Source organism: Castanea sativa, chromosome 5, assembly GCF_040712315.1.
Source record: "Castanea sativa cultivar Marrone di Chiusa Pesio chromosome 5, ASM4071231v1".
Classification (NCBI taxonomy): Eukaryota; Viridiplantae; Streptophyta; class Magnoliopsida; order Fagales; family Fagaceae; genus Castanea; species Castanea sativa.
In genome coordinates this window covers 32,878,438-32,891,988 of record NC_134017.1, presented here as the reverse complement: position 1 = coordinate 32,891,988, position 13,551 = coordinate 32,878,438, and the positions used below count along the sequence as shown (strand labels likewise).

The window sequence follows — 13,551 nt, the reverse complement described above, 5'->3', positions numbered from 1 at the left end:
CAAATCCTAAATAATTCCGAATAGCGAACGGCAAGAGAAGAAGAACCACACCAATGATCTAGCCAGAACAGCACCTTTGATCCATCTCCAATATCAAACATAATAAAACGAGATAAAAAGTGCCACCCCCGTCTAATGTTTTTCCACAAACTGACACCATAAGGACCAGAGAAAGAGGTAGAACACCAGCCACCCCAATCACAACCATACTTCACCGCAATCACTTGACGCCAAAGAGCATCCCTTTCTTGCCCAAATCTCCATAACCACTTCCCTAATAAGGCAATATTGAAGGTTCTCAAATTCCTAATCCCCAACCCACCTGAAGAGAGAGAACACACCGAAGACCAATCAACCAGATGAAATTTGGGCTCATCTCCTAGACCACCCCAAAGAAAGTCACGTTGAAGTCTAGCAATTCGGTTGGCCACAGAAGCAGGAATAGGGAATAAGGAAAGGAAATAAGTAGGAAGATTGGAGAGAGTGCTTTTAATTAAAGTGACTCTACCTCCCTTGGATAAATATAATTTTTTCCAACCTGCTAATTTTCTTTCCATCCTTTCAAGAATAGGAATCCAAATTGACTTGTCCTTAAATTTTGCCCCCAAAGGAAGACCCAAGTATTTCATAGGGAGGGACCCATGATTGCAACCTAAGACAGCCACTAAAAGATCCATATCTTGCACTGACCCCACTGCCACCAGCTCAGACTTACCCAAATTAACCTTCAGACCCGACACAGCTTCAAACCAAATGAGCACCATACGGAGAGTCAGCAGCTGATCAATGTTAGCATCACAAAAAATAAGAGTATCATCAGCGAAAAGGAGATGGGAAACCATCAAAGGTCTACCATCAGAAACACCAACTCTAAAGCCAGATAAACGGCCTTCAAGGGCAGCCTTATCCAACATTCTACTAATGGCTTCCATAACCAAAACAAATAACAAGGGATACAAAGGATCACCTTGCCGCAACCCCCTTGAGCTTCCAAAATACCCATGAGGAGTACCATTAATAAGGATAAAACTATTCAAACACAGCCAAAACATCTTCTTCCACAACTCTCCAACAGTGGTGGTAAAAGGCTATAGAGAAACCATCAGGACCTGGAGCTTTATCTCCTTCTAATTCTTTGACAACTCGAAAAAACTCCTCCTTTTCAAACCTCCGTTCAATCCAGACCCTCTCCAACCCCTCAATCTTATCAAACTCCAAACCCTCCACAAAAGGCCTCCACACCTCTGTCTCCTTATATAAATTTTTATAAAATTGTACTACTTGGTCCACCACCTCTAATTCTTCCTCATAAATAACCCCATCCACTCCAACATACTGAGATGATTATACCTTCTCCAGGAATTAGCCACCTTGTGGAAAAATTTATTATTGTTGTCTCCTCCTTAATGCAAAGCATCCTTGATTTCTATCTCCATGAATTTCTTCCAAAGAAAGAAGGTTCTCTAATTGAAATCTTACCGCGACCCTCTCACTTATCTCCCCTTCAAAGAGGCCAAACTCCCCTCCTTAGCATCTAATAATTTCAAGGCCTCCAATAATTCTTTCTTTTGACGACCTACATTTCCAAACTCACTACAGTTCCACTGAATAATGTCTCCTTTCAGAGCCTTTAGCTTCTTGGCAAGCACATAACTAGGAGCACCTGAGAAAAAATATCAATCCCACCAAGAATGAACCCTATCTGTAAACCCATCCATCTTTAACCACATATTCTCAAACTGAAAATGACTCTTCCCCTTCATTATCCCCCTGCCTCCACTAGAATAGGGAAGTGGTCGGAAATGGGGCGAGGTAAAACCAGCTAGATCACATCCGGGTAATGGTCTTCCCAATCATGAGAAACCAAAGCTCTGTCTATCCTAGATATTGAAGGCTGATCTGAACCACTAGGCCAAGTATAACTCCCTCCCTCCAAAGGTAAATCTATCAAATTAAGCTCCTCAATAAACACAAAAAAAATTCTCCATAGCCGGGGTAAGACACGATCCACCCAACCATTCACTTGGGAAAAGAACGATATTGAAATCCCCTGTGAAACACCATGGAACATCACAATATTGCTGAATTCCAATCAGCTCATCCCACATCTGCCCCCTCAAATTATTATCATTTGGGCCATAAACCCCAAAACATGCCCAAATAAAACCATCCCCCACACCCTGCCACCGAACCGACACAAAAAAGAAACCCACCATAACCTCCAACTTTTCTAAAACCCTCTTTCCCACATCATCAAAACCCCACCAGCTATCTGATCCACATCCAAAGCCACCCAATCCACATAAGAACAACTTTACAGGCTGCAAACCAACTGTCTATCCATGCCAACAAGCTTAGTTTCTTGAAGGCAAACTACATCACAATTCCACTCTCGTAGTAAATTTTTAACCACCAAACGTTTCCACGAATCATTCAATCCTTGAACATTCCATGAAAACATCTTTAACTTCATAAAAACTATTAACTCCCTACTACAATCTCTGTATAGCAGCCAAAGAAAACTAACTACCATCATAATTAACCGAGGAAATCAAATTCCTCAGCTCCCTCTTCCCTTTATCTTTTGAGATAGCTTTTCGATGAGTTGTATCCTTTCAGTGCAACAGATTGGCCGCCTCAATCACCTTCTCAAGCCTTTGTAAAAGCATAATACACATCCTCTCAAGCCAACCCAAAGGAAGCCCCACTAGTTTACTAAAACCAAGAATTTCATGTTTCACCCAATTAGAAATATCCAATGTATTTTCAAGCCCCAAAACCTCAGTACCATTGTTCAGCTCAACCAACAAAACCAACCCAAAGGAGTAATAGTCATCAAAGGGAAGAAACTGTCCACATCACCCAAACCCAAGTCTACACTAACCACTTCTCCCTCCGTTGATACACTCACCTCAAGAAAAACATGGTCTGCCAATGTAGATGTCACTGCTAACTGGTTAACCTGATGGGAAATGCCTTTCCAATGAGCAGCACTTGCACAACCGACCCGACCACCTTCATCCCCCCGTCTTGGACACCCAAATCCACAATCCCAACTCTCGATAGACTCAGAAAAAAAGTTGGACAGAAAAAGACCAATTGATGCCTTGTCACTCTCAGTTTATGCATTACCTAGTGCCATTGAAGGCTCTTCGGCGCGAAACCCATCGAAAAAAGGACACTCGACCTCCATCGAAGCCTTCTCGGATCAACCCATCGCATTGTTCTGAGGAACAGAGTTCTCATGAGCACAATTAGAGCTCATCACCGTCACCAAAGAATGGATTATCACTATATCGACCTTACCAGGTGTCATCGATGACACCTCGGCGTGAAACTCACTGGAAACTATGCTATCGACCTCCCTCTTAGGCTTCGTAGGTCAACCCAACATCTCGTTCTAAGCAGCAAAATCATTGTGCTGTGTTTTGGAGCTCACCACCATCACCAAATCATGGGCTTTGTGTGTTTGTGGTCTCGGGTCAGCCAAAGAAGAGCTTTCACCCTCTTCAAACCTAATTGGGCCTGTAAACTCTGGAATGAGTAAATTTGGAGAGCCCACACATGTGCCACAATTTGGCCTAAGCCCCACACTGGCTTTTTTGGACCCCATGTATCACAAATAGAGCCTAAGCCCACCACGAGCTTCTCACCCTGTGTGACCCACTTAAAGCTTTTTAATCCACCTTTATTGCAATCCCATGTAACACACCTCTTTCCTTCCCCATTCACCTCCACGGTTAAGCCCTTTCGTGTCCAACAAGAATTCCTTAAATCACATTCTTTTCCATAAACCGATTCATTTGAATTTGGAATGAATCTTAACGGAAATCTCTTTTTATTTCCTCCCGGATTTATCTCTCCCAAATTAAAGTCCACATTAATGCACCAAGAACCCACATCTCCTCCAAGAGCTGTCGGACATGGTTTACCCGCCGGAATTTCTCTCAACACCATTTGCTCAACTTCTAGGTTCTGCTTCACCACCCTATCCTACCCTAATTGAGATTTCCCCTTATTGTGGATGCTTAATAGATGTGGCTGATTTTTGCCCCTGACCTACACCTGATAGCCACGCACTCTTAGCAGAAGTTTTAGATGTTTGAATCCCTAAGTTATCCTTATGAGGGTGAGCAACAAATTTCGAGTGACCAGAGCCACCATCCACATAGTGTTCAGGTTCTAGCATCTTCCTTAATTCTAACCCAAAAACCCTCCACCCATTCTTTGCTTTGCCCTCTGGAATAATAATGGACCTTCTAGACCCACCAACTTTGAATTCAGTCAATAGTAAGAACTGGCCAAACGATTTGGAGCTCCGTTGGAGAGTATAAGCTATACTACCCTCCCTGAAAGTAAAAAATTGCTTGGGACTAATCCCAACAACAATGTGTTTTATATTCTTCATCAGCCATTGTGCCGCATTCTTCCCCATAAAAACTGATTTCATGAAGTATTTTTGCTGCTCAAAAGTCCTTAAATAAAGATACCATCCCCCTTCCTCTACCACAAATTGAAAAAATTTGGATTCAATAAAAAAAACTATGAGAACCACCCATAATAGATAAATCGAAAAGAAGAAAGAACTAAATATCTGGCTAATTTGAGGTAGTCGAGCCTCTTGAGCAAAGGTTGAGATGCATACTCTTAAAATGATAATGATTTTTTGATAGGTAGATAGTTGAGAAGAGAGGTTCAAACCACAACATAGATGACGAGCAAATTTATGTGAGTCCAAAATAGAATAACTCCATGTCTATCTTAATTTGAAAGTACCCCTAGGATAATGCTCCTTAGAAATTAGATTTTATTGTACAAAGGCACTAATACTTTGTTCAGTGATTTAGGGAAGCTTTTAATCATAATAAAAACCTCAAGCAATTTTGGTACATGAACGAACGCATTTCATTTCAGTTCCATACTTAAGTCATCCAATCTGATCAAGCATACATATCTATCAGCTAATGTTATAAACCAAAGCAGAAGGCAAAAAAGTGATAAAAAATTAAAAACAAACAAAAAGAAGAGAAAGACTACTACTCACAGCATCTTCCATGGTAGCACGCCACCCTTGCATTGATGACAACCCATACCTAAGTCGGTCATTCTCACCATCTTCTGATACCTTCTCAGTTTTTGGAGCACTCAGATATATCCCCATTTCTACCTTCGACAATACCAATTCCCATCAATATTAAGTATTAAAATACATACATACATACATACATACATAAATGGATATTTTATATATATATATATATATATATATATATATGAATATTACATATACAAATTGACATGAGTAATTCTAATTCACATCACAACAGAAAAGAAAAGGAATCCAAATCTCAGCAAGTGGAGTGAAGTGATTGAGTTTAAAAAATTCTGAAAAAGTCATGACTCGTGTTCAATTTTCCACGCTTTCTCGGCAAACAAACTGACAGTATAACCAACAATAAACAATTGAAAAGAAAAGAAAAAAAAAAACTAGTGTGGATTGCGGATGATGAATAAGCAAAATGATCCGATAAAAAAATGAGAAAAAAAAAAGTTAGGGTTTGAGTCTTTGAGATACACACTTAACTTACCAGGCTTAGCGACACACCGATAGAGAGAGAGAGAGAGAGAGAGAGAGATATTATTTGTATCTGTAGAGAGACTAAAGGAGAGGACTATAAAAAATTAAAAATGATCGATCATTCGGTTTTGCTTGCGTTTCTTTTATATTTTATACCCAAAACCAAACAAAATGGTTGTTAATTTATTTGTTTCGCTTTCGACTGTTATTATGCCAGCGGCATGGTCACGCGCTATGCACGTGCTCTAACTTTTTAAGTAGAACCATTCCATGGGGAGCGGCTCACCTTCTCCTGTTTCCTCCGTTTTTAGACAGATGAATGACACTTGGAAGCAAACTGATTCAACGATTAAAAATAAAAATAAAAACCAACTTGGAAAAATACAACAGTGACCTAACTGCCTCTTCCTTTTCTTTCACTATGCAATTGTGCAGCATCAACACGCCAAACTGAAAATGTAGAGCATAAATGGAAAGCCAATAACCGACCATATTAGTCAAACTAAAATCCCAAACCATCTGTGAAAAGTTAAATCTCACCATTGACGACCCTATCATGTGCTTGCAAGAAAATCAATTGTTTTTTATTTTCGATTTTCAAATCAAGTTTGAAATCAGTGAGCTTTTTCGTCGTTGAGGTTTCAAATCTCAAATGCTTTTCATTAAAAGTTTACCCACAAAATTTTTCAAATTTCGCATCTCCCTCTCTGTTGAAATCTATCATCGTTGAAGTTTTTTAGATTTGCATGTGTTTTTTTTGTTCTTTTTTTTTTTTGCTTTTCAGATAGTGAAAATCGAATGATTTTTACTCTTCTTGTTGTGTTTATTTCTATAGTTTTAAAATGATGTTCAAATTGAGGAATTGAGAGATTTGTGAATTTTGAAAACCCCTTCAATCTTTAAATCTTCAACCCTGTAGGAGCATAAATAAAAATCTAAATAAAGATTTTTAAGAGAGAGAGAGAGAGAGAGAGAGAGAGAGAGAAAGGGAGGGGCGAAACAAGAGAAAGAGCAAGGGAAAATGGGAGAAGGGAGATTGAGGTGGGCGGTAGCCCAGAAAGCTCCATAGAAGGATGGGTAGCTGTAGAAAAAGATAGAAAAAGAAAAGAGAAAGCAACTCACAAATTGAGAGAGGGACATGGGCTTTTCTTTACCTTTGGATGGTTGGTGTGCCAGATGTCATTCATCTATCTAAAAAGGAGGAAACGGGAGAAATAAAAACAGGAGGTGAGCTGCTCCTCACTGGATGGGATAAGGATGGCAATGGGGCCGAGCGGGTCCAAAGAAATAAGGTTTTTACCCTTGCTCCACATGGTTTTGTCTTATCCCATTTTCGTCCGACCCCGCTCCGCATGACGGAGGAAATTTCCTTGCCCTATCCCCGCCCTTTGTGGCCTTATGAAGCCCTTCCTTACCCCATAAAACGCTTCTTCTTATTGATTTGCCCACAATTATTACAACTGTTTTTAGTAAAATTTATTTCGTTAATAAAAATAAACTTAAAACTACAAATAAATTTATCCTATCAAATCAAAATAATTTTTAGCAAAAATTAAATAATATTATTAAAATGTTTAACAAGACAATATCGCAACAAAAACAAAAATATCATAATACAAAATTAATGATTCGATAGTATATAAATTTGTTTATAATAAAGATAAAAGCAAATGTTAAAATTGGTATCTTATTTCCAACCTTGCTAAAGAAAAAAAGAGGTAGAAATCTTTATTGGTTATAATAAAATAAGCTGATGATATGTTTGTTTAAATAGTAAGGTTTTAAGGTATGAAAATTTTACAATTTAACCATTTATCAATGCGGGGCGGGGCGGGGCGGGATGGTTTGGGTCTAAAAAGTCTAAATTTATCCTCGCCTCGCCCCATAGTGCAGGGCTAAATAAACTCCATTAAAACTAATAAAGGAAAACAAGATTTAGTGTGGGTGTAAGCACTTGCAACGTGGTGTCATCCTCGCGATTGGAAAGTATGCCTTGGCCTAGGATGGACTATGGCGAAGGGTGTAAATGGAGCCGCCACCTATTAGGTCTAGGAATCATAAATAGAACGTCCTTCGTGGAATGACTAATCTTTTACCACAGCACATGTCTGAAGTTTAAGTATGGGGATGGGAAGGTGTTAGGCACCCGACCCCACCTGACCCTTAGGCCAGTTTCTACTCATTGTGTTCCAAATCTTAATCTTATTAAAGGCAAGATCAATATGTTATTCTAACCCATACACATGCTAGCATGCATCTAAGACAGACAACATAGCACAATCATCTTAAACCTAACCATTCATCTATCATGGCATTTAAACACAAATCTCCAAGGGCAGAAACATCACAAGGTAGAATCAAACAAACATGTTAAAATATCTAGACATCAAGGGCATAGCATTCAACCAAAGATGTTCATGTTATTTAGAAATATCAAGCTCATATTCCAACTAATGCAAATTCATATGAGTGCATGACTTACCTTACTACATCACAACACCTATGTGTTAATGCATGTTCATATTCATGTGCATGTTCATGGTATTCAAACAAATCAAAATCCTAATGGACATAAAAGAGATAAAACATACAAAACAAGACAAAACAAAGAAACGGAGACTCAATGACAGATAAAACTAGTTAAACAGAGGTTAGGAAATGTGAATAAAACAAAAGGAAAGCAGACATAAAGGATTAGGGTGTTCTGGGCAGGGATATGTGTGCGCATACATAAAGCATGCGTACACAGCTCAGTTGTATGCGTATGCATATCACGAGTATGTGTGCACATGCATGAAGCTGAATAGGATTAAATGGTTGCTGCCAAATGGTCACTGCCGAACCTGAATCCCGATGAGATGGATAGGATTAAATGGTTGCTGCCAAATCTGAACCCTGTTGAGATTAAACGACTGTCACCAAATCTGAATCTCGAAAATCTGGATAGGATTAAACGGTTACCACCGAATTTGAATCCTGAAAAGATGGATAGGATAAAACAGCCACTACCAAATTTGAATCTTGATGAGATTAAATGACCGCCACTAAATCTGAATATCAAAAAGATGGATAGGTTTAAATGATCACTGCCAAATCTAAATCCTGAAAAGAGGGATAAAATTAAACAGTTGTTACCGATTTTGAATCCTAATGAGATTAAACAACTGCCACTGAATCCAAATCTCGAAAAGTTGGATAGGATTAAACGGTCATCACCAAATCTAAATCCAGAGAAGAGGTATTTTTGAAAACCTTAATATTTTGAGATAAAAGAGGTAGGATTAAACAATCGCTGCCGAATCTAAATCTTGAGAGATGTATCTTGAAAACCTTGATATTTTGAGGAAAAAAAATGACATTTTGGTATGATTATGCATGATATGTGTTAGGTAGTAGGGTTAGACATACTTAGCTGTTTGCTTTAATTGCCATCTGATTTTGGCTTATTGATTAAATTTGAATTTGCCTTGCAGATTATGTCTAGATGATAAAGGTCTAGTGGGGAGTGCGGGAAGGCTCACGTTATTACTTCATCTCAAAGGGATTTGTTTGGTAGTGATGACAATACCATTTTGGCTAGTGAGCAGGTGGCGTAGACCCTCTAGAGGCATTTTGATTGAAGAGGTGATGATATTGCGCCCTCAGTCCCGTACTGGTTCGAGCGAAGGTTCTTCATAATTTCCTAAGATGATGAGGGAAGAGACCCAGGGGCAACAAGCTTGAGGATCAGCTCATATTTGACTTGGATGCTGATTTGGAGGCTGATGATGTGGCCGGGCCAGGCCCTTGCGCTCTTATGTGTAGTAGCCGTAGACCAAGGTTTCCACCTTATCAGACCGGCTTAAAGGCCTATATTGGAGGGACAAATGATAGTATCAAGGACACTTATCTACAACATGATTTGAAGAGACATCCTTCCACTCAGGCGTGGAAGGATCAAGCATGCTCCTTTTTCCCTTCCATCTGTCAGTACGATATATATATATATATATATATATATATATATATATATATATATATATATATATATATATATATATATGAAGGATAAATACATGTTTGTATCACTTACAAAACATACGTAGCGGAAAAACAACAGATTTACTTCATTCATAAATGTTAACATGCACTATATAAGTTTCAGAGTATAAGAACAAGAGAGTGTACCTTGGAGTGATGAATTTCAAAACCGAAGATCAGAAGTACTTGGGAATACTTTCAATCTTCACTCCAATTCCACTAACGCCCAAGATGTGTGGTCTCTCAATCAGTTTTCAAAAGGAGAATGTCAAAGTGTCTAACACTCATATACACACCATTTCACAATAGTGTTATTCCTTTTCATCTTTCAGAAAATTCTGTATGTTTCTCCCTTTATATCTAACTAATCATCTAATTGGGCTAACCTTTTGGGTTTTTCCAATTGAGCTTAAGTGTGTGGCTTGGAGTGGGACCAAAAGAGACTAATAAGACACTAGCTTCAATGGGCCTTGAGCTTTTTTGTCAACTCTTGACAAGTCCAAAATTACCATTAACTATATTTAATACCACTATATAAATATAGTTGCACTCTAGGCCTTAATTATAAATTATATTCCAATACTTTATTGTACATGCAACCCCTTCATAAAATATTCGTAGTAATACAAAGTCATGAAAGAAGACTGTCACTTTGTAGATTACTATATCTTAATTCCTTGAGTATTCGGTTTAATCCTTTAAATTATTCATCATATATTTATGAAATCCAATTCCATAAATATATACTTTAGTAACTCCTTACTAAAGTGGTTAGGCCTAACTCTCTGAATAACTAAACCCATTGAACTTATCTTAAGGGAATATTTTATATATCTGTTAAGAGATTATAAATTCCATCTTGAGAATATATGTTCCATCAACACTAAATGTGGCTGCCCAACATACTAAAGTTTTGACCGTTACTTTAGATCTCACTCTTGATATATCAAAGCAATCTACACTTTATGATCAGGTCCACTATCCTCTCAAGATTAAGAGTTCGTGTAAATAGAAGTCATGAGATTTATTATTCAATTGACAGTCATTAGGAGAATAATAAATCTCACAGTGGTCCAGTTCAATATGTTTTAACTCTTAAAACATATCAACATAGCAACTAGAAATCTCAATTTCCATGATCAAGACAAATCATCTTAGTTGATATGTTATAGTCTTTGCAAATGAAATGCCCTTCATCACCAACTATGAACTAAAATTCTGAGTTTACAAAGAACTTGTGATTTATATTTTCTGTGACTAAATCACATACTATGCATCTCATGGACTATATGATAATGTCCCAATATTCATGTTGCTATTATTTTTAGATAATAATAAAACAAATTTATTAAAAAAAACATTAAGTCATACATAATATCATACATAGCATCATACAATAGGATTTAAGGGCACTAATCCTAACAATATATATATATATTATGTGCTGATAGACAGTTTTTCTTCAATCTTGAACACAGGGTGCTAATAGGGTCTGTGGCCAAGAGCCATGGTCTTCATTTTCCCTCCACTTGTTTTGTGCATCTACTAATGTGTGCTATTGCACCTTTTTGATGGAGCAAGGGTTCGAGGCCTTTCTTAGTATTCCGCCTTGTTCCATAAGGCATGGGCTAGCTAAGGCTTTGGTGCAGTGGTTTCATACTAAGACAGGCACCTTTCACTTGAGCTACAAGGAGTATGTTGTCCTCCCCCTTAATTGGACGACCATCTTGTTCTTAGATTTGGAGGGGAGTCGATCCCAACTGAGTTTGTGAGCTTCGCTAGTGTGTGCTCTTGGGTATAGCTTACCCCCTTACCAGGGTGACTAGGAGGTATTTTAGGCCTACTAAGGAGCCTCAGATCTGCAGCATGCGGTGGCTGGAGGAGAACATACCTTGGGCGATAGAGCTAGACAAAGTCGCTCTTAGGTTGTTCTTCTTTTATTTCATTGGTAGTTACTTGTTCGGCAACAATAGGTCGGTGTTGACTTGTAGGCTGCTGGCGGCCATGAGAGTGGTTTTCGTTATACGGGCTTACAGTCCCTTTCTTATGGATTCTTCTTTGCCTACTTGAGGCAGGTGTCACGCTAGGGCATTAGGAACCTCGAGGGTTGCTGGTAGATTTTGACATGGTGGGCATATGAGTACATCCCGACCATGTGACCACAATATACTGGCCTTTCCATGACGATACATCCTAGGGCATAAGCTTGGTCTCTCTATACTATTCTTAAAGTTGTTTTGACATAACAGACTACTATTAGTGCTGCGCTTGATTGCATTACTTGGAGTGAGATATGTAATAACACATAAGATGGAGGGTTGTTGGCTAGGCTCGAGGTCACTCCTGCTATGGCTCAATCGCGCGAACTATGCTAATTTTGAGATTTGACGAGCTAGGAGTTCTTTTTGGTTGAGAGGACCTTCCATCAGGTCATGCTGATTTTTAGAGTACCTAAAGACCCACCCCTTGAGATATCTTGCCTTGAGATGGTCTTGGACGACCCCACCTATACGATAGGATCCTTTGAAGGTTTCCTTACAGTGGACACAATTATGCTGCCTAGTTTTTAGGGTCATCAGCTGGACCCATCATTGATGATTGCCCTATAAGTGAGGGCAGAGGCTAGTTTGAGATCGCATGTGAAGACCCTTCAAGCTTAGGTGAGAGATCTTGAGAGTGATACTACTACCAGAGAGGGGTACACATAGAAGGAGATTGCAAGAGTATTAGCTCGTGAGAGGGAGTGATGGTAAAGAGAGCGGGAGAGCCAGATTGTTGCCATGGAGAGGGAGATGAGCTAGCTTATTGCTGAGATAGGCATGCTCCAAGGGTATATTGGAATCCTAATCGGCGAGATGAGGGAACATGGATGCACGTGCTCCCGATGCCTTATATTACAGGTAAGGATCCTCCCATTTGGAGACACAAGACCGAGTACATGCCAGTTCCTCTAGAACCTGTTGGTGGATGGGGATTTGCCCTCGTTTCAAATTGGGCATGAGGCCCTACACTAGGGCAAACTTCATGTGTCCACAGTGGTGACTTCGCTCAGGATAGTGAGTTTAATTCTTATGTGTCTTATTTCATAACCCTAATAAAAATTATTTCAATACTTGTTTACACACACATAACTTGTTCTCTTTTGTCCTTTAACCTCGGTTGGTGATGAGTGGGAAGATCGAAGGCTCCACTCAGGCCCAAATCTTCTGGAGTTCATCCCACCAACTCATATTCGGTGCCATCACCTATAATAGGTTTTGAGTACATTAAATGTTTGCTACCAATCCACTATGGGGTCCACTTAGGCCCTCAGTTGGAATCATAGCCACCTAGTTATGAGTGACCTACTTATCTATCCATTTAGCCTTAGAGAGCCTACCCACACTAGAGAGATCCTAGACCTTATCACAAAGGATACCTTTTGTGTCTTTTTTTTGTTTAACCATATATCATGTATTCACCTAATTCTAAAGAACAAATAAAAGATGTAAAAAATGGAAGGGATTGTCCTAAAATTATGGTATACCCTAAGATGTTATGGGATAAAAGAAAAGTTCTCACATATAAGAGGCTTGTCTCTAAATCCAAAAGTATATCTTAACTTGAAAGGTTCATAAGATCATAGCCCAATTGCTATCATAGGCCCAAGTGGAAAAACCCATTTTGAAAAAAAGGACTTTGGGCCTAAGGTAACAAATATGCTATGGACTTAGCATCCAAAATCCTACAAAGCCAATATCAACTTCCTTAATCTTAGGCCTCCTTGTTGTATTCCTAGACCCAAAATGATGAGAATTTCATGGAGTTTGAGAGGAAGGCTACAATACATTCTAGCTAAAGGGCTATTACAGAAAAAATAAAAGAAAAAATTGGAATGACAAATAATAATGAATAGCCCAAAGGTGATGAATACATTGTAAGTCCATGTTTAAGACAAAGGGTTGAAAATTTCT

At 38.8% G+C, this 13,551-nt stretch overlaps 1 protein-coding gene across 2 annotated transcripts in view; it reads right to left on the bottom strand.

Moving 5' to 3' along the window:
- The window catches only part of LOC142634177 (putative protein phosphatase 2C 60), a 31,010-nt gene extending 25,277 nt beyond the window's left edge, over positions 1-5,733 (bottom strand). The window contains exons 1-2 of one of the 2 annotated variants that reach the window (XM_075808464.1): positions 5,589-5,733; positions 5,045-5,163 (exon numbers count right to left, since the gene is read on the bottom strand). In XM_075808464.1, the coding sequence (XP_075664579.1) occupies positions 5,045-5,161 (117 nt within the window). In that variant the 5' untranslated portion in view covers positions 5,162-5,163; positions 5,589-5,733. Of the gene's footprint in view, positions 1-5,044; positions 5,168-5,588 lie in introns of both variants that reach the window. The other variant, XM_075808465.1, reaches the window with a different exon arrangement.
- Between the last annotated feature and the right edge of the window lie 7,818 nt (positions 5,734-13,551).